General features: G+C 43.3%; 2 protein-coding genes across 4 annotated transcripts in view; both read left to right on the top strand.

The window, feature by feature from the left end:
- cbsb (cystathionine beta-synthase b) overlaps window positions 1-1,622 on the top strand; it is a 62,250-nt gene extending 60,628 nt beyond the window's left edge. For both annotated transcript variants that reach the window (XM_036545867.1, XM_036545866.1), the window contains exons 14-15: window positions 240-324; window positions 1,147-1,622. In XM_036545867.1, coding sequence (XP_036401760.1) covers window positions 240-324; window positions 1,147-1,274 — 213 coding nt within the window. In that variant the 3' untranslated portion in view covers window positions 1,275-1,622. The remainder of the gene's footprint in view (window positions 1-239; window positions 325-1,146) is intronic.
- cryaa (crystallin, alpha A) lies at window positions 1,362-19,780 on the top strand. 2 transcript variants are annotated; one of them, XM_036545870.1, is made up of 3 exons: window positions 1,362-1,421; window positions 15,348-15,470; window positions 19,571-19,780. In XM_036545870.1, the coding sequence occupies exons 1-3, from the start codon at window positions 1,404-1,406 to the stop codon at window positions 19,778-19,780; spliced, it is 351 nt and encodes a 116-aa protein (XP_036401763.1). In that variant the 5' UTR covers window positions 1,362-1,403. The 2 variants fall into 2 exon arrangements, with proteins under 2 accessions (XP_036401763.1, XP_036401762.1); XM_036545869.1 differs by lacking the exon at window positions 1,362-1,421 and adding an exon at window positions 13,468-13,665.
- The last annotated feature ends 1,966 nt before the right edge of the window (window positions 19,781-21,746 follow it).

Genomic DNA, 21,746 nt, shown 5'->3' with positions numbered 1-21,746 from the left:
CTTGTGATTGGATGCCTTCAGTCAAAGAAACCCAATATTATTGAAATGGTTGATTGATTGTTTGCTGCATGATGTCCTGCTAAAGCTCTTGCACACAGTTTGGAGTCACTGTTATAATACCTTTTCCTGTTTGTTTTGGGCAGCAGCCACTTGACTGAGGTGTAGCTCCAGAGGCACAGGGAGAAATGTGGAAGCATTCCTACTGGTAGATTAACCTCTTGCTTTCCTTTTCCACTCAGGTTCACCTCACAGACAATCTGGGAAAACTGTCCCGCATCCTGGAGACAGACCACTTCGCCCTGGTCGTACATGAGCAGATTCAGTGTGAGTCTTCTGCTTCCCCTCTGGCCCTTCTTTCTCTCTCCTCTCACTGTCCTCTTTGATTCTCTCTTCGCTTTGCACTTTCTCTCCTTGCTGTCACAATTTTTCTCTCTCACCCCCCGGAAAGAAGGCGCTCAGGACAGTACTGAAAAACCAAATGACATACTATTCCATTTACCATGTGGCCATCAGGTGTGTTGCAGTAGACTTGCAGATACAGTCCTCCCTGGTTCAAGGTTCTTGGCTGAAGAGTGAAGCTGTGTTCCTGAGGGAAAATCCCCCTGTCTGAGATCTCTGGGCCCCTAGTTGTCTCTCTGTAGAGCTCCGACATGAGTTTATTTCCACAACATTATTACATCAGTTTGACCCAGCCACTTATTAACCATCTGACAGAAGGAGATTTGATAAGTGATTAATGGTTGAAATGTGGAATAAATAATGTGCTTTCACATGGCCTTGAAAAGCTGGTCCAGGTGTCTGACACTCTGGCATACTGCTTGTTTAGTGGAACATGTGTTTGCCAAGCTTATGTGGTGGTGGCAGCGAGAAGTGGTTGTTCAGAGATGGTGACACTATCCAGTCTGTGGGGCTTTGTTTCCTTCCCTTTCTCCATCCTTTCCCTCTCTCCCTCTCTCCCCCCTTTTTCTCCCCTCCATCTCTTATTTTCCCTCTCTACCTCTCTCCTCCTCACCCTCCCTCTCCCTCTCTGGTCCTGCTCTATTCCCTCCCATGTCATTCTGCCCCTGGTCTTGTTTGTGTTTCTGGATTCTTGCTCCCTCCTTTCTCCGTCCCCTTGCGTAACCCTTCCTCTTCTCCACCCTGCAGACCTGACCGATGGCTCCCCATGCCTAAAGCAGATGGTTTTTGGAGTGGTGACAGCCATCGACCTGCTCAACTATGTCACCGCGAGGGAGAGAGAGCGGTCCCTGTCCGAGTGCACTGATGATTCATAACCATTTTGGGTGTGGCTGGGCATGTGACTGCTGTCACAGAGAGTCGGACTTCACGCCAATTCAGATACACCATTAGGAACAGCAGCACAGAGAGTGACGATCACATCACAAGGGCCATAGGAATCTGGAATGAGGAACTGGGACTGGGTGAGAGGTTTGTCTTCTAGACATTAACTTTCCCCTGGTTTGATTTGCCTTCTTGTATTTGATCATTTACTGCTTTGACTATGACTACCTGTGTGGAAACTGCTCAAATTGGCTTGAAAGAAATTTTCAATTCATACACTTTTTCATTGTCAAGTCTTGGAAGATGAAATTAATGACCAAGAGTAATAACCTATATTTACTGGGGAGTTTGACAGAAATTTTTTAATTGTACAAAAATGGTTTTAATTTGATATTATTATTATTATTATTATTATTATTATTATTTTGCAATCAAAAATGCCAAAGCAATTTTACTTTTGAGCTTTAAACATTATTAATCATGATTATTGCATGGCGTTGTGCTGAGTCATTTAAAACAGAGGATTAACAGAATGTGGAGAATAGTGATTTTTACATCAGTAATTAAAACAGTTAATGAATCGCTGGTTAATCCACTGCAGCTGTTCCTGTAAAATTGGTTCCATTTTTGTCAGATTTGTATTACACTTGTGATGAGACTGTCAGCATATTTATGTAAGCTATCATTTTTTGTTGCAGCTAATTATCTTTTTTTTTTAGTAATAAAATCTTTTTGCAGTCAAATATTTAGAAAACACAGTGAATGAAAATAATTGCTTAAAGTAGCTCTGTCAGCCTTGGCCTGTATGTAGCTGCTTAAATATATGTAAATAAACTGCAGCTACAGTAGTTTTTTCTCAGGATTGTTAGTGACTGAAGAGCTAAAGAGCTGTAGGCAGTGGCGGTGCCTGAGTCACCTCTCATTGCAGGATTGAAAAGAGGGGGTGGGATGTATTATCTCCAGGCCTTCAGTCTTTGACCAGTAGGGCTGTGTGGCAGTGCTTGGCAGCAGCCTGTTCACCTGTTGAAACGACCCATTCCTTGGGTGGCTGAACTTCAGACTAGCGCAAGCAGCTTTGAACTACAGGTGAGATGTAGATGCATCCATAATTAGCAGGGCTGCATTACCAAACTTCAGTGTGATCATCTGGAGTTTTTTAACTGTTAAATGTTTGACATCCATGGTTTCTCTGTTCCTTGCTGAGTGATTGAATCTGTTCTTCTAACAGTATGCACTGTTATTATATGCAATGTTTAAATTCTCAAAAGCAACATGAGTTCATTGCTTTTCAGCTACACTTCTAATGAACATTTAAAGGCTACATTTTTACTGTAATATTTAGGTATGCCATTTGTAGCACTGCTCTGGTAACATGGACACTGCAAATATTTGATCAGTTAGCGTGTTCAGAATATTTTTCTCTCTCGTTTGTGTCAATTTAGTGCCCTCTACTCTCTGTAATAAAACAGCGAATGCAGTGCTTCCTGTCAAAACAGTAATTTGTCTAATTAAAATGTCTCCATGTAAAAGTACATTACAGTATGTTAAAAACCTTGCGTCATGCGCCAGCAAGAGACAGGACTTTATGCTGATCTTCAGTCGCTTCCATGGAGACCTCCAACTGGCATGTGTCTAGTCACAGGCCTCTCATAGGCAACCACTGTATCTGAAATATGAGCCACATCACAGCTTACTGCTTGGAATTCTGGGAGAGGGGACTGGCCCTGGAGACCCCATTTTAGTTTTTGTTGTTGTGGGACAAACAAGAGTGAATTTAAGAGATGGCACTCTGAGCAGGACAAGGTTTAGAAACAAGCTTTGTTTGGCTGAACCAAACACCCAAGCAAGACTTGTGTTGGGTATTTTCTTGTATTGAAACAAGATATAAAGTTGTACTTTTAGTTGGACAAGGTTATTTAAAATAGGGGTTGCCAGGTCTGCACAGATGGTCTTTTATACAGGCCCTTCTGTTGGGGGGCGGGGGGGGAGGCTTGGGTTTATGTAGCTATTTTTTCTATTTACTGTACTTTGTTTGTTTAAATCATAATGTGACAGTGAATGAGATTCCACAGTAGTAACTGAGACAATGGTGGATACATGTGCACATGCAGAAATATTCTGTCTGAAACATCACTTGTGATTGTGTGTACAAAACATCAGTGGAATGAGTGCATTCCATAACCATTTCTGTCTGTGTACTTATTTATCCTTGCTTGGGTTATTAGTGCTGTTGACTTGATTCTCTTATTTCATTTATTTTGGAGCATTGTAATGTAGGAAAAAATAAAATCAAATAAAGGCTTGTTTTCTGATTACAATACATGTGCCATTGTCATTAAGTGTGATGTATCTTGTGTGTGACAGATTCAGGTATTATGGTTAGTCCCTTGACCAATAAAGAACACCACAGTCCCAGTGGTCATTTATTGGTTTTATGCAGGGGGTAGACTAAACAATGGAGAAGTTAAATGAAAACCGACTTTTTTTGGACATCACATCAATAAAAAAGGAGTCCACATGTTTCATATCAGTGTCTACTAATTAGGAGCCAAGCACCGAAGGTGCTAGGCACCTATTGTAATTGTTAGAATTTTTCACTATTATACTTTCTCCTCTGGGAGTCTATGGCAGCCCATAGAACCCCTTGGTGGATTTTTATGAAATTTGGCACATTGATAGAGGACAGTCCAAAGTATCCAGGCCTCAAATTTGGGGTCAATCCATCCATCTCTGTAGCGCCAACAACAGGCCAAACTTCAAGGTACGTTTTTGCTTATAACTTTTCAACCGTTTGTCCTAGAGTTGTGATATTTTTTCCCCTGAATCTGAATCCTTGGGTCATGACGATTCGAATGCACCCATTGGCGTTAAAGTCCGCCATATTGGATTTTCCGCCATTTTGAATTTTTTGAAAAACCTACTTTTGCAAACTAGTCCTAGGCCGTTGATCCTATTACCACCAAATTTGGTACATATAATCTACAGATGGGTGTGACCAACAGTTATTCAAAGAATTTTGCTAGGGCAAACTATGTGTCATCCAATGTATTTCCATGCCAAAGTCACCAAAACAGGACGTGAGCCATATGTCAGTAATGCTTAGTTGGAGTCACACCAAAATTGGTATATTTTATTGCCAGGGGGAATATTGGGTACCCACCAAGTTTCAAGAAATTTGGCCATATGGGGGCGCTATACCAGAAAAACAGAGAAAAAAATTCAAATGCCTATAGCTTTGGAACCAAAGCAGATGTTTCAACCAAATTTCTTGTGCATCATCACAGTGACGGACCCTAGCTTGGAAAACATGAAACCTATGTGATGGCCATTTTGTTTTTCGGCCATCTTGGTATTATCATTTTTTCAATGGTTTTCTATGGCAGGCCATAGAAGCCCTAGGTGGATGTTGGTGGAATCTGGCACCCTCATAGAGCACAGTCCAAGGTATCCAGGCACCAAATTTAGAGTCAATCCATCAATCCCTGTAGTGCCACCAACAGGCCAAATTTCTGAACACATTTTTGCTTATTACTTCTGAACCGTTTGTCCTAGAGTTGTGATCCACTGATTTCCACTGAATCCCTGGGTGATGATGAATTGAATAGACTCATCCACTGTAATGGATTTTTGAAAAAAAAAATCATTTTCAATTTTTCAAAAAACCTACTTTTGCAAACTAGTCCTAGACCGTTGATCCCCAAATTTGGTCCATATCATCTACAGAGGGTTCTTAAATTATTCAAAGAATTTTGCTAGGGCAAATGATACGGCCGTTGTCGTCCAATGAAATTCCATGGTGAAGACACCAAAACAGGAAGTGAGCCATATCTCAGCAATGCTTTGTTGGAGTGATGCCAAACTTGGTACACTTTGTTGGTATTAGCAACACTGGGTATGCACCAAGTTTCATGAAATTTAGCCACTTGGGGCGCTATATCATTAAAATACCCATTACTCTGGCAGAAAAGCAGATATCTCAACTAAATTTCTTGTGCTTCATCAAAGTTACGGATCCTATCTGGGAACTTATGAAACCTCCACATCAGCCATTTTGTGTTTCATCCATCTTTGATTTTGTCAAAAACACATTTAACCACCTCCTCCTAGAGTTATGGCACTATGGGGTTTTGTGTATTACCTCTTTGGGCCATTGTCTTTAACAGTTGTTAAAGAATAGTTGCCAGGTTGAACAATGTGGCCGCAGTGTACCCACAACTTCGCCTGTGAAGTCGCCATAAAGGAAGAGTGTAGGAAGAGAGAGGAAGAGAGAAATCTCTGTAATGCTTTTGTTCATTGGCATAAAAGTCGATACACATGCTTACAATTAGGCCTGGGTGCCAGACAGCAAGTTTAGTGAAATTTGGCCACTTTGGGGTGCTATACTGAAAAACAGGTTTAAACACCCATGTGTCCATGTACTTAGTTTTAAATGACATTTTGTTCTAATGGACATCACAAGGCACAGACCACACAAAGAAAAGCAGATATTGCGACAATTTTTTTTGTAGGTCATTACATCATTACATATCAGGTCCTAACAGGAAAATGAACACATAGTTCAATGTCAAAATGGCATGGCTGCTAAGATACAATCAGTTTGTAGCACTTAAAGTAGGCACATCTCCTGCACCTTTTGACCTATTGCCACAACTAATACACTAAATACTGTTGAAGAAACACTTGGACTTTCCATATTGGCCTGAATGTTAGACAGTGTTTTTTTTCTACTTCAGAAATTACATCTGAAAAGCGGGGTTGTCTTACATGGGAGGACTAGACTTTTTAATGTCATTATACATTAAGAACAGCAGATGGTACCATTTATCTGAGATTGTTGAGTGGTATTAGAAATCCTAGTAGACTAGTTTTTTATTTTTATTTAAATGTGGTAATTTCATCTAATAGATGTAGAAAAATATATCAGAGTACCTTGTTTTATTCAGTGTACTTTATTAAATTGATTTCAGATTGAGATTTCCTTTATTGTCATTTGATCATGCACTTGCGTACAATCAAGAATGAAATGCGGTTTCTCCTATATCAACAGTGTATATAAATTACAAAGAGGATTAAAACAACATATATCCATAAACAATACACTCAGTTTTGTAAACATTTGGAGGGGAATAGCAGCATGACTCTATGGCGGCATGTCTTTATGGTATAGTTGGAGGGGAATAGCAGCATGTACTGTCAATAAATGATTTTTTTTTTTTTTGTCTGTACAAAAAATGCCAGGTGCAGCATGAAATGGATTACACTAGTGGAGAATAGTGTCTGTCTGGTCCTATGGGGGGATTAATGGTTCACATTGCCCATAGATGTGAGTGTAAGAATGGGTGTCAATGTGTCTGTTCACCCTGTGATGGACTGGTGTCTTGTTCAGGGGTTGCTCTGAGTAGTTGTCTACCTGGTGGCCCTGAGGTGCTTGGCCCCCTCTTTGCTGCTTGCAGCTATATTTACCAATATGTTCCTGCTGTAAAAGCAACATGAGAGATTTTACAGATATTGAATGAGTTCAGGTAGTTGGTGTCTGAATAACAGATGCGTCAGTCACAGAAATAGCTAAATTAATGTGTCCAGGGGAACAGACAGCATATGCCAAATGGAAAGGAACAGTGGTCTCAAGTCTTAGCTCACTGACAGGGACAGACAGGTGCTAAAAACCCCACAAAATAACAGCCTCAAAAATGATCACAGAAATGAACCAACACCTCCGTGACCCAGTCTCAACAAAAACTGTACACAATGAACATAACAAAGCTGATATCTATGGCAAGACTGCCATTCATAAATCACTTACAACCAAGGCCAGTGCACAAGAAAGCGTAACCTAGTATAATGAGAACGAAACCCGGACCTCTGAGCAGTGCAAGAAAATAATATGGTCTGAGTTGTCTTTTTCTCTTTTTTTTTCTTCATCTGGATGGGTTAATGTTTGGAAAAGCCAAAGGGAGCCATCACCCCACATTACCCATTCCCAACTGTTAAACATGGTAGTGGGTCTTTTATGGCATGGAGAGCCATCTCCTAGGAGTCATTGGGTTTGATCTACCTGATGAACTGATCTCATTTTAGGTGATGTGCAAACATTGTGTACTCAAGATCTTTTCCAATGCAATAACCAGATTATGGGGCGCCAAATGTAACAGACCTTTTTTCGTGGACAGAATGCCTTCTGTGCTACGAAACACATAAATTCATTATGAAACCGTATAACACCGTAACACCTTTTGTCCATGAAAAACACAAATGCGAAATATTGAAGAGAGCACATACTTTCGTGCACAGAAAACAAAACGGATAATTCCTTTAGTGCACTGAATTGACCGTTGTGCTTTTCACTTTGTGGACAAAAGGTGGAATGCACTTCGCACTATGCAGACAAAAGAAACTCATTTTGTAGACAAAAGTACCACATTGAAGAACTCTGGGTTAAGTGAATTATCACTTCTAATCAGCAATCGTAGGATTCATTCATGCTCCTTAGATGCCAGGTTAGGGTTACACACTAATTTTCTATCATGGTCTATGCACCCCCTAAAGTAGCCTTGGCCACCCCTGGCCACCCCATGTATAAAACTCTAGTTCCCCCACTGAATGGACCAATATCCCACTAGAAACACTTCAGAACTTGTATAAGTTGTATGAATTCAAGAGAACAACTGAAGCTTTTCTGAAAACAAAGCATGGCCCAATGATCCTATATTGTTTCCTATATTTTGTTTACCCCCTGTAAATAGCCTACATGTACAGTACTCTAAGCCAGTGTTTCTCAATCCTACTCCTGGAGGCCCACTCTCCTGCATATCTTCTATCTATCGATCCTTGCTCTAAACACACCTGATTAGTGTGATTAACATGCTCTTGATTAAATCAGGTGTGCTCAGCTAATCAAACGTGCCACTGATGAGTTTAGTCAGGTAGGTAGAGCAGGGAAAGATGGAAAATGTGCGGAGCAGGGGTGTAGCGAAGGGCGAGAGCAGTCACCCCACCCAGCCTCGAACCCAGGTCTACAGGGTACCAAACTGCAGCTTTTGACCGCAACGCCAAAGAGTCAGGCTCGTTGGTATGGCAGTCAGAGCTCATACTCAACTGTAGTGATAGCACTCTGTCACAAGGGGGCCCCCAGGAGCAGGATTGAGACTCAGTGCTCTAGTCTAAGCCACAGAAGAATAAGTAATTATAGCCTTTCACCTCTAGAGGGCAATAAAAGCACAATGATTTGCCTTTATTGAGAAGGAAATGAATGTTCCATGTTATTTTCAGAATTCTGCAAAATGGTTTCATCCATGCAAGTAAAACTTTAGTAAAGTTATGCAGGGAATGAGTGTTACTAATTTTATTGTTACCAGTGTTACTACTTTTAAATGCATTTATCTGATGTTAAATTGGAGCATGTATTTTTAAAACTTGTATCAGCAGAACAGTTAATCAATTAAGGTTGATTAACTGCACCTACACCTCAGTTGGCCTTCTCTGTAAATAGTAAGTGCCTCTTCTGTATTTTATTTGTGTCACAGGGCCCTTATAAGCGAGATGATAAGGTCCGTTTTACACGTTACCTCTGAGAAAGCTGAGTCCCCTCTTATCATTCAGACTGCCACGGACGTGACATAATGACTCATGAAACATATCTTTCCACACATATTTCAGCAAGTTTATCTCAACACCCTTTTGCAAGGGGTCATGAAGTTGCATATGGCTTTTTATGGTATGTTTCTTTGACTCCATCTGGGAAAAGCGCATTGTAAAACCCTCGGTGTCACTTCAATTTTAAAGGGCACTACATATCAGTTGAAAGGGAGATTGATCACAAGACTACAGGTTTAAGGCCTGATTTTGCTCCTGCTGCTGGAGCCAGCTGTCCCCTGAACAAGAGATTCTTGTTTGGATAATCTCAATGGGAATTACCAGTTGCTAGAAAATAAAGCACAATTGAATGGTATTGAGTAGAATACCTTCTCACAGGTGCTTCAGTTGCATATCCAGCTGCATGAATGAATGATTTGTAGGCTATGGAACTTGCACTGGATAAGGATGCCTGCTCATTTAGTAAGAAATAATAAGACATTTTATCTCACTGGATCTCCTTATCATTAGCTGTTCACAGTACAATGTGCACTCTACTTGCATGCTTTCAAAACCATGTATTTTATTGCAGTCCTCCAACTTTTTGATCCTTAGGCAACTTTGCAATCATAACAATCAATGAAAACAGCTCTTGGCAACACTCAGCCCTGCCACTTTCCCTCAAAAATGGCATTTGAGTACCATGCTGTCATAATCACTAACTCTTGCAAACAGCACATCAGGGCTTCTTGGGAGCTTTCTTGATTAATTAGACTCCTCAGCTCTATCCCAGCAGATGAAATGCCTGTGATTTATGATTTCAATATCCATTTACAAAGCCTTCAGTTGTATGGCTTCTTATCAATACTTCGCATATTCAGTTTTAGTCTGGGACAGACCTCCCCTACATAGGCAGGCAGCCATCTTGATCTCATATTCACTCGAAGCTGCGCCACTGGCTGCCTTGACCCCACTTCTGCTCTCAGGTCATTACTTTGCCCTCATCTCGCTCCCTCTCTTACCAGGGTCTGTCTCATCACCTCCTACGCTGAAGGTCATATTCCATTGTAATATGCAAACATATGCAAAAATATCAACCAGCTTTAGTCCTCTGACACATTTGATGTTGTTGCTGATGTTTTTGTTATGGCTGTCTGTTTACGTCCTGCACTGTTTGAACTGTGCTATTAAGTTATGCTATTTTTATGTACAATCAATATATCAACCAAGCTATTGAGTTAAATTGTTTTACTTTATGTATTTGCTCTAAATATCAACTGCACTATTGAGTAATGCTATTTTATTTTATGTATGTATGTATAGCAGAAAAGTATATGCATTCATAGACAAATGACCTGATGTGCTGTCAGGTAAAACAGCATTAAAATGTTTGTGCTTATGCTAAGCCATGTGATCACACTGGTTTTGATACAACTGTCCATCTGGTCTGCGTGGTAACTCTGGCTAAACTGGCCACAAGTGGTTTTTTCACCTCTCATACCTTTCTGAATGTTGCTACCGGGTATCTCAGCCTTTGCTGAGATACTTCAAGGGTCTTCCTTGGGCTCCTCCTCCTTTCCCTACTCAGACATTTCCATGGATTCTCTTACTATCTCTATGCAGATGATGCACAGCTCTTTCTCTCATCTCCACCACTGACAAGCATGTTGCCTCATGTGTCAAGACATGACTCAATGATTTTATTTAATCTGATGATCAACAAAGTGCTCAACATGCCAGCCACTAATCACCACTATACAATCTCCCCAGACTAACGAGAAACTGAGGGTAGTGCTGGTATTATCCTGTCCTTAGACAATATTGCAGCAGTAGAGACTTGGAGCTTCAGGATCCTGCTATACAACATCCGCAAAACTCACCAATTTCTCAGTAACACTTCAGCACAACTCTTGGTCTAGGCCCTAGGGCTTTCCAGACCAAGCTGTAATTCTCTTCTAGCTGGCCTCCCAGTATGCCCTAGCAGACCTCTACAACTGATTCAAAACACAGTAACTTGACTGATCTACTGGCAAACAAAACACTGTCATGCTACACCTTTCCCCAACTCTCTACAGTGGCTACCTGCATTGGCATGGATAAAATTGAAAACTCTGGTTCTAGCTTACCAAGAAGTAATAAGAGCAATACCTGGATACTATCTATCATTACCACACTCGTGCTATCTCCCTGTCTGATCTGGGGGACATTAGAGTCTCTCCAGATCTGCATATTGTCTCTGCTGGAGGAGGTGGCTCATTGTGCAGGGATAATACTACTGTCAGCACATCAAGCTGTTGTTGATGTCCATCCATAAGGTTTCCTGGACAATACTACTGTGTGTAGCATGAAGCTGCCTGTAGCAGGGCTCTAAGAAAGTACATTACAATACCATGGGGTACAGTGTACACCACAACTGTTGAAACTCACTCAAGCCAGTATTATATTTAATAAAGTCATATATAATGTAGCATGGTTCACAGTAAGCTATTTTTCACATGTCAAGGGCACACATTACACTGTGCAATCATGGCAGAGCCCTCACAGCTTCATTCAGTAGTATCGTTGAGGTGATGGAGTAGCATGTCAGAAGTGACAGCTCTGTCTTCCATTATCTGACGCATTGACAAAAACTCACACCAGGGCCTGTCCCCCCAGACCCGCTGACAGGGCTGAAATTTGGCCAGCGCAGTGCCACCCCCCCAGTGCTTCCACAATACCACTGGTGCATTCCCCGCCCTGGTCGGGCCTGTTTGTGCTGCACCCTGGATCTCCGGGCTGGAAAAAGGGCCGCGCTGTGGCTTTTTCCATAAGCCTCCTCTCTCAACCCTGTAAAAGCCAAACAGGATTACATTAATGCAGTTGACATCAGGCATGCGCACAGGTCAGTGGACAGAGAGGTTTCTGGGGCGAGGCGGGGCTGCATGGGGTATCTGGGGTCAGGCTCAGAATGGACTGCCAAGGAGGTGCAGGGTGCAGTCCTCCTTGAGGGCACCATTTCCCTATGATTGACCCCAGATCACACTACCCCTCCTGTGCACTTTACAGATCATATAAAATGTGGCAATGACAAACCACATGACTGGACATCTTTGCTGCATTTTTGCTGAAAGGAATAAAATGTGAGAATTAAAAGCAAAACCATGGCTGATACTGAATGAAATTTGCAAATAAGGGCCAAATAGCCCCATGAACAGCTTCACAGATCAGTGGATTTTATGCTGAGTGTAGAGAGTTTAACATGCATGATATGGATACAGAAAATCCAATGTTGGATATAGAAAGCAGAAGCACAAGTTGGGCCGAATTGTACCAGATTGCACCAGAGCAAGCCAGAACCGAGGCTTTCACAAATGACATGACAATCAAACTTTGCCAGACTCATAAGCTAGAGATACAAGAATAACCTAAAAACTCTCACCTCAGAATAAAAGCAGAGAAACTCTGGTGGGAGGAAATAAGCTTTCCTCCCATCCCTCACAGGAAGAACAACAAATGCGGACAGCCTTCTGTTCAGCCTGGTCATATTCCCCAGCTTTGCCCCCGTCCACCACTGCTGCTGTGTTTCAGGCATTCCTCTCCTCTCCTAAAACTCTGCCCCCTCTGGGTTCTCAGCCCTGATCACCGGTGTCCCCCTCATTGGCACAGTGCCAGCTAGCTTCCCCTGGGCATCCCCATGTGCTGCAGCACAAGGGGAATCTTTGTGTTCCTGCACTCTTCATTGTGTTGAGTATTTATATGTTTAGCAAAATGGCTGCTTCTAGAAGGACAAACACATGTGTTACACACAATCCTAGCTGACCACTGCATTGGTCTGGATAAGATCACTTGTAATGCAGCAAATGATAGAACAATGTATTGGGTGACTTGCATATTGTTATGTAGGTATAGCAGCGGATTTAATAAGAATATAAGTGAGATAAATTAAAAGCTATGGTTGCTACCTGGCTAAAGTGACTAATTAGGTCCATTCCTCTCTTAAAAAAGCCTCCTGGGAGTTGAATTAATGGCCTTACATCCAACAAAGCAGGATTTTTGGCCATTGCTTCTGTTGACTGTAAGCTACCTGCTCTACAGTGAAAGTAAGCACAGTCTCTTATCCCTTTCTCATGCATTTTCAGTTGGAGGTCAACATGTTGGTGTTCCTTTGAATATTAATTCTTCAGTCTGCATGAGTAGTGGTGCAGCTGAGGGCTCCTTGCATATTTAGGCCCTGATGTACACTGCCTGGTTAAAACCATGTTTGATAAAAAGCTGCCCCACCACGTACCCTCAACCCTCCTGGTCCTCTAATAGCCTGGTTTGTTTTGGCAGAGGGTTATTGTCCTGCCAGCACTGGCACAGGGTTCCCCTCTGAGCATCCCGGACCAGACTGTCATCTGCAGGTCACCCCAATTTCTGCTGACAGTCTGGCTCCCGGCATGAGATAATGTCATTCCAGAGAAATCCAGGCTAATGCCCCCCATTCTGCAGGACAGGTATATATAGCCGGGACAGCAGCCGTGGATAATCACTCACCACTGGAGCCTTGTCACCTTTCCTGCTGCCTCCCTCCTTCTCATACCTTCACAGTGTTACTCTGCTCCTCTCTGAAAGAGCCAAGCCAAGCCTAACAGTATGGAAATTGCCATTCAGCACCCCTGGTTCCGACGTGCACTGGGCTCCCTCTACCCCTCACGCCTCTTCGACCAATTCTTTGGGGAGGGCCTGTTTGACTATGATTTCTTCCCCTACGTGGCTTCCACCATTAGCCCGTACTACAGACAGTCTCTCTTCCGCAACTTCCTGGAGTCCTCCAACTCCGGCATCTCTGAGGTAAAAACCAAACTCACATTTTCCTCCCCAGCGAAGGCTTCCGGTGGCTCCGCAATGCTATGGAGCCAAAGGGCAGAGGAACCTGAGCCATTTCCTTTCTTTGGTCCCATTGTTGTTTTTGCTCATGTCAGCAAAGAAATTTGTGCTGTGTTATTCCCCCAGTAAAAAAGCATGGGTCAGCGTTTAATCTCCTGAGGTATTCTGTATATCCCCATTGTATCGCTAATAAATACTTCTTTGGCATTCTGTCAGTGGTTGTTTGTGTTTGGATGCTGTCCTCTCTTGTGGCAACAGTACAGCTTGCTTGGCCAGTGAGAAACAACACATCTGACCGCGGTGAGGGATTGGAGACTTAATCTGCCTTTAAGGGCCAGCTATGTGCATGTGGTTCCCAGGGAGAACAGGGATATTCACAATCTTCCCAGAAGTTGCAGGTCTACACTGGATCTTTAGAATTTAGAATTAGAATTAACAATGCTGCCGGTGCCTCACCAGGATAAAGAGGTGGATTGTGAGAATGCAAAATGTTGGTGATTGACCCTCATTGAGGGATCCAATCATTCTCAGTTATACCAGTTATACCAGATGAGGTTATGTGACTGCAAAAACTGCTCTCCTATAATCTGTTTAATTCTGCCTATTTTGTTTTCTCCTGGACAGAGGATGTGGTCCTCAACGCTGAAAACTGTTTCCTTGCATTAATAATTTCACAGGTTATATGTTGTGCTGTAGTTTCACAGCTGGGAAAACAGGACAGGCAAAAATGAAAAAAAGTGATGAAGGGAAGCTGACTTTTTATTTAATAGATCGCTATTCATTCTCTAGAGCAGCGTTTCTCAAACCTCTCCTGGAGTACCCCCTGCCCTGCATGTTTTAGATCTCTCCCTGCTCCAACACAGCTGATTCAAATGATCCACTCGTTATGAACTCCTGAAGCTGCTTAATAACAAACTGATCATTTGAATCAGCTGTGTTGGAGCAGGGAGAGATCTAAAACCTGCAGGGCAGGGGGTACTCCAGGAGAGGTTTGAGAAACGCTGCTCTAGAGGTCTTAATGATATTGCTGCTCTTTGAAAACTGAGAGAAAACTGAGTTAAAAGAAACAAGAGAAAGAGTGAGTGGGCAGACAGAGAGGGAGGGGATTGAATGAGACAAGTAGAGAGAGAGGAAGTGAGAGAGGCAAGAAGCAGAAATATGAGCATATGAGTGATTAGCTGGCAGTTTTTATAATGGTGGTGATAAAATATCATCAGTTCACAAGAGTGTCAGTAGCTTTGAAAGGAAATGATCACTGCTATCACACTGGCCTGATGCTGTCATCCTCTGTTATGTCACTCTCTGGAAATCAGGCTATTGACACTGTCACAGTTTCCCTGTCTCCCAGAGCTTTGTGACATCACAACACACAGCTGTTCATCCGATGGGGTGGATTGTCTTGTATTCAAGTGAAATCAGAGAGCTTTGATGGCTGTCTCTTACATGTGGGTGTACCTCTCCATTTTCAAGGTCAACTATTATGCAAGTCTGCCCATGAGGGATAAGGAAGGCCTTATTATCTACTGGACCATGACAACTTCCTGTCTGGGAGATGTCTGACATTGTGTTTGGACATACACTGGCAACATGGCTACTGACATATTGCTCCACCTCTGATCTGTGCTGTGTTGCTTTCTCCTTCACAGGTGAGGTCTGACAGGGACAAATTCACTGTCTACTTGGATGTGAAGCACTTCTCCCCCGATGAGCTGAACGTCAAGGTGGTTGATGACTATGTCGAGATCCAGGGCAAACATGGAGAGAGACAGGTGAGTCTCTTTGGGATAAGTGTTGTGTGATCTGTGATGAGTGGAGTAAGAAGCTTGGTTTAACATCTGATCTGAATGACAGTGCCTCCTATGGGACAGTGTCCCCAGCCCAGCCCCACCTGTCTTCAGCCACCAGGCAGGGGAAAGTTTCAGGGAGACACGGCCCCTGCCTTCTACCTGGACAGCAGTGCTTTGGTGTTTTGGGAGATGCAGGGGATCCCTTCAAGCTGTATGGCATTCCAGTCTGTTTGAGAGAGAGGGAAGCTTTGCAGAGGCCTATGACAGAGATCTGTGTGACATCAGAGCTGTTCCGGCCACATATATCCGCAGCATTCAATCATACACAACATAATATCTATTTAGAAGGTGTGTAGAAAAGGACGTGTAAAATCAAAAGACTTAAGCTCTCTGAAAAGAATTTCTTTTTGATGAAGCTTGGATATTTTTTTTCTTAAGAGAGATTTGTTTTGGGGTTATGTGTGTGTGTGTGTGTGTGTGTGTGTGTGTGTGGGTGGGTGCAGTGGCAGGGGGTAAGCTGGAAACAGGGGAAGCCCAAACACTACCTTTAAATCTATCATTACTTTCAACCTGTTCCCCTTTATCCTCCTTGATTAACAATAAAACAAATAATTCACTGAGTAATGAACACCTATCGAGTAATTAGAAGACATGATAATGCCCGCGAAACAGTGCAAATTGTCTGTAGTTTGTGTGCTTGGGAAAGCTACAACGTGAGATTGTTTAATTAACAAGGATGGCATTTACCAATTTAAATTACATTAAATGCTCATGACACATCACAGCTTTTGTGAGGTCTGTGTTATTATTCATTGCACTCAACCGATTTAAACTAAATTTAGCTTCGTTTCGTTATTTGAATTTTGTAACACAAGACAGCTATAATGTGAAACATTTAAGAGAAAGCTTTGCGATTACTTGCCACTTAATTATTCAAATTGTCATCCTTATTAATCTCATGCTGTAGCTTTCACAATAACAGACAAATTTCAGACAATCTGCGGTGTTTTGCGAGTATAATCATTTATTCTAATTACGCGATTGGTTTCGATTATTCTGTGAATTATTCGGTTGAAAGTAATGATAGATTTAAAGGTAGTGTTCGGGCTTCTCCTGTTTCCAGCTCACCCACTGCCACTGGGTGGGTATACCTAAATCACTCAGCTGAATGGTTGCGTGCTGGATGAATGCATGGTCATTAGTGGTGCCTTTTCAAAATAGCAGCTTCAGTCCATTGAGCACGTAGGCTGATAGACAAACAGCACACAGCCCAGTGGCTCAGAGACCTACATGGTGATCAGTGTATATTTACATGTGCAGGCAGAGCCCACAGGAAATGGCTCTTTAACAGACAGGAACTCAGCACAATGGAATCACTGTATGGAATAACTGGATTTTCTACGGCGTACGATTATGGGTGCAAATTTTCTCTCATTATGTCATTAACATCATGACATAAATCAGACATATGACATGAAGCTATACTCTATACTCTATCCTCTACCCTGCACCCAAAGTTTATTTTTACGTTGAACTGAAGAGAGGAAGGAGAGAGGGAGAGTGGCTGTTGAGAATTTTTGCTCTCTTACATCTTGTTAGCATCACCAGCTCCTCTCCCACTGGGGCTGCCTGCAGCTGAGGAAAGTTTGTGACTAACTTTTCTAATTGAGAGGCACACCCTGGGGAGCCTGGACAGCTGACTGTGCTCCACAATGTGGCATGATTCTGTCTACAACTCCTGACAGGTCACTGTCCTCGCAGACACAGAGGTCATGGCATATCACGAGTCGTGCAGCAGCCAGGGAACGGACTGTCTATGACCCGTTTGTACCTTTTGAGATTTAGAAGAGCAATTTTGATGAACTAGTTTACTAAAAATAATGACAGTGTATCATGGGGAGATCCAAACCCTAACCACAATTCAGAATGTTTCCATTACAGCTCAGTCTATATTGTCAGGCTTTCCAACATTAAAAACACAAACAACCAGCAGCAGATATTCAGTCAGTCACAACCTGAGTAGTGATTCAGTCAGTCAGTTGGTCATGTTCATGGTTTACAGAAGAAGTAAGTGCTACCCTGGGATTGTCAGTGCAGGGTTTTGGTGGGAGTTTTGGTTCAGGCAGAATCCATATAATATCTGAGGTATACAAATGTATAGACTAGTGCAGAAGAACTGGATGGGTTTTTAACAATAACCTTTGCTATAATCTTTATCATCTGTAAGTGAGTGCACACACACACACCCACACACACACACACACACAAACAGACACACATACTCTCTCTCCTGCAGTGGATGTTGTCACAGAGTGAAAAGCAGTTTGAATGAATAAATATGCGAGCATGACTCAAACAAAGGAGTGATGTCCCTGGTGTGGGATGACTCCCTGGCTGTTGGCATCACTCTCTCAGGGGATGTGGACGGTTTCTCTCACAGCAGCACTCTCTCCACCAGCACCCATGCAGTGCTTGCTGTAGCCTGTCACGTAATGGGCCCTGACCTCAACAGAAAGCCAGCTGGCCTCCAGCCTTCTGCGTGCACTCTCTGTGTGTACTTCGCATACTTTACATACGTAACACCAGTCATGACGCTGTGGGCCCCTGTCTAGCAGCAGTGTATATTTATACACCGACCATAGGAGCCCCAAGTCCATCAGCAGCTCATCAGTACATACTCACAGACCAGTGTTATAACACTTCAGTATCACAGTGTCTGGCCTTAGGCAGTAGGGAACACATCCCTCAGCTGAAACATACTAAGTACTTGTTTCATGCTTTAAAATAGCTGGATTGATGGTGGAGCAGAAGGGCTAGAAAGGCTTCTTCACTGTGTGGTGTATCTACACATGAAGTTGTATCATACCAAGAAAAGAGAATAAGCTCACAGACCCTGTGAGCCACCCAGGCTCAGTAATGGCTTATTAGAGGACAGCAGCCAAATGTTTCCTATTTACTCTCTCTTGTAACTCAGGGAGAGTCTCTTTGTTGGTTCAGTCACAGGTGTGTTGGTTGTTTCAGGTGATTAAGTGGACTGCTCCATCCCAGAGAGAGCAGCTGGGAATGGCATGAGCCAACGGACATCCACCCTACTAAAGGCGACAGTCACTGTCCGTCACAGTGTCTCTCATCCCATCTACTATCATTATGTCCTACAGGAAGCAGAGGGTGCTAGACAGGGAATTTTCAGATTGGCGACAGTGTTATGCTGGGTTTGCAAAGGAGCACTAACTGTTGGGGAAAAAATACCCACGGTGGCTGAGTGGAAAGATGTGTTTCAGCAGTTTCATTTTTGTTAAGATGTTAGGTCTGAGAGGCATTCACACTGCACATTCTGTCAGCCAGGTCGCTAGGGGTGTTTCCCAAATCCCCTCAGACACATGGAAACCATGTAAATGAGACAATGAACTTAACCCTTGCCAGCCTGGCTCAGTTCACTCTTAGTGGGGCTCCACGTTTGCTCAGTTGGGGAGTGCTTTAGTGTTAAGGCTCAGTCTCCTGGCTGAGGTGGAATGGATGAGGGGAAAGCTCTGGCCTTAACCCCAGAAAATCATAATGAAACTGCTATATAGCTGGGGGATGGAAAAGGTTGGATTTCCCAGCATTCCTGGTGTGTGTCAGTGACAGCATTATGTGCTTGGGTGTGAAGATCAGGTTTTTTTATTTACCAGAATTCATTTCATCATCTTAAGTTGTGTAAATGACAACAGCAGAGCAAAGCCCACAGAGTGATACCTCAGCAGAAATACCAATAGTGGAAAAAAAGGACAGTTGAAAACAGCCTACCAATGGAGATTGGTTCCATGGAAACGTCTCTGTCAGAATAAAGGTAAAGTATGCTGCCCACTCTTACAGGGGAGTGGACAGGTTCAGAGGTTCAGAGGCAGTGCTTTACACTGCTGCATGTGACACTGTTGCTTTCAAGCTGCAGGCTGGGCTGGCTCTCTGCTGCAAGAGCCATCTGTGACTGGATGTTTTCTGTGACAGAGAAAGGCTGAATGTTGAGTGACCTCCCTACATTCACTGACTCGTATCTATTCCTCCATTCCTGCCTTTCTGATGTTGTTTCTCTTGGAACACAGGATGACCATGGCTACATCTCGCGTGAGTTCCTCCGGCGCTACCGCCTGCCCTCCAGTGTCGATCAGACAGCCATCACCTGCACGCTTTCTTCCGATGGCCTCCTGACCTTGTCCGGGCCCAAGATTTCCATGGGGACAGACTCCAAAGGCAGTGACCGCAGCATCCCTGTCACCCGTGAGGACAAGCCCAACTCTACCCACTCCTCTTAAGTGGGCGCTACCCCCATGCCTGGGCGAGAGCTGGGGGGGCATGGAGGGGGGCGAGGGGAGGTAGTTGCAGGCGGGGCTTCGCTTTAGGGAGGTCACCAACAGGGTGGGTTCGTTATTAGTTGGAAGGGGAGGGGTCTCCATCCCCCAATCTTTTATTCCTCCTACCACCCCCCCCCCCCAGCCGACCCCTCTCCTCCTAACCCCAAGAGCCATCTCATAGATATCAGTGCATATGGAGTTCACTATTTTCTCTTTTGTAGGCTAATTATAGTCAATACTGATATAATCACTGTGATCACTCTTTCTTTCTATGAGGATGGATGGAAAGAGGTGGCTGGGGCTGAAACTAGAAACCAGCAGCAGATAAGATAATGTCCAAGATCAATAGAGCCAAAGTGGGAACTCAGCACTGTGATTTCTCACAACCTTGACCAGTGCTCTTGTGGAAAAAACTACAGGGTCACTCATCTCGAGGAACCTCACCATCTCCCTCATACCTGCTCACCCCCTCTCCTCACTGCTGCTAATATTGAGGCTACATCTACACACACCACTGGAGATTGCCCACCCTACAGGGTAGGTACAGCACTCTTTTGTGGCAGACACTTTCCTGCCCAAAAATTAGGCTTGTGAAAAAAGAGGCTTGTTGTGTAACTCTGTAAATCTACTGAGAGGGGGGGGGGGTCGGTGGGTGAGGAGGTGTTGGGTTAAGTGCATTGTGTTGTTCAGTCTGAGTATTTGATTCCAGAGAGATTCCACCAATGGGACCATCCATCCTCCTGGCTTTTTCCACTCTTGTGTCAACTCTTCAAAGCGCTTCTTTTTTCTTTTTTTGTAATAAATCTTTCCTGTCCTGTAGTTTTTGCCCTGTGATACTGATATCTGGCACAGCATTACAAGTTGACTAAAAAGGAAATAAAGCTGTGAAATTAACTAAAGACAAACACCTCTCCATTTTATCTTTCCTGCTTTATGTGTTTACTGCATGTTTATATATCTCCATCCATGATGTTGGTAAAGGTGTGTTTGAGTCTTTATGGTCTACTTTTCAGTCATATGTCAGTATTGATGTGCTGTCCCGTAGTGACCTCTCTGTTACTCAGACACGCAGACATGCATGCACTTGCACATGTACACATGCACACTCATGTACACATACACACACACACACACACACAAAAAGTCTGAAGTCTTTTGAAAAGAAAAATAGGTTAAATTTTTGTGTAGGCTCAGTGTTGTAAATGGCACTTAGCCCTTATACTATGGTGCTACAGCTTCTTGAGCAGTCTGGGGAATAGGGCATTCAGTGTTACTTCTGTCTGAGCAGTCTGGGGAATAGGGCATTCAGTGTTACTGCTTTCGGAACAGTGTAGGGAATTGGGCATTCAGTGTTACTGCTTTCTGAGCAGTCTGGGAATAGGGCCTTGTTTTAGATCCTGGATGGCAGCGAGAGTCTGTTTCCCTTTCAGAGAGTTAATTGTTGCAGATTTTTATGTATGAAAGCTAAATAGCAGAGAAGAATGAAGTGGAAAGGTTGACATCACTACATTCTTTTAGACAACATCACCACTTGTATGCCAAGGCCCTGCTTGTTCATCCCTCCACACACACACACACACACACACACACTCATGCATTTACCTCACTTCCTGATCACTTTGTCTCAGCTGCCCAGACTCTTTCCCTTGCTGACCTGAACATGCTGTGCCAGACACAGCTCTGATTGCCCACATCTAGCCATCTGTGTGAGACTGTACATTTTCCCCACACACACACACACACACACACGCACATACACAAAGACACACACATGCACACTATCACAAGAATAAGCTGGTCCCTGCATGATAGCCTCTTCCAAAAAGCATGTATCACTCAGACCCAAAACACAGGGGGGGGGATGCTGTGGCTGACCTGCTAAAAACAGGGGGAAATCTTCACAGCTGCCGAATGCATGATTTTTCAA

The sequence above is a fragment of the Megalops cyprinoides genome, chromosome 14 (genome assembly GCF_013368585.1).
Source record: "Megalops cyprinoides isolate fMegCyp1 chromosome 14, fMegCyp1.pri, whole genome shotgun sequence".
NCBI lineage: Eukaryota > Metazoa > Chordata > Actinopteri > Elopiformes > Megalopidae > Megalops > Megalops cyprinoides.
The sequence above is the reverse complement of the archived record's forward strand: the minus strand, read 5'-3'. Positions and strand labels throughout refer to the sequence as shown.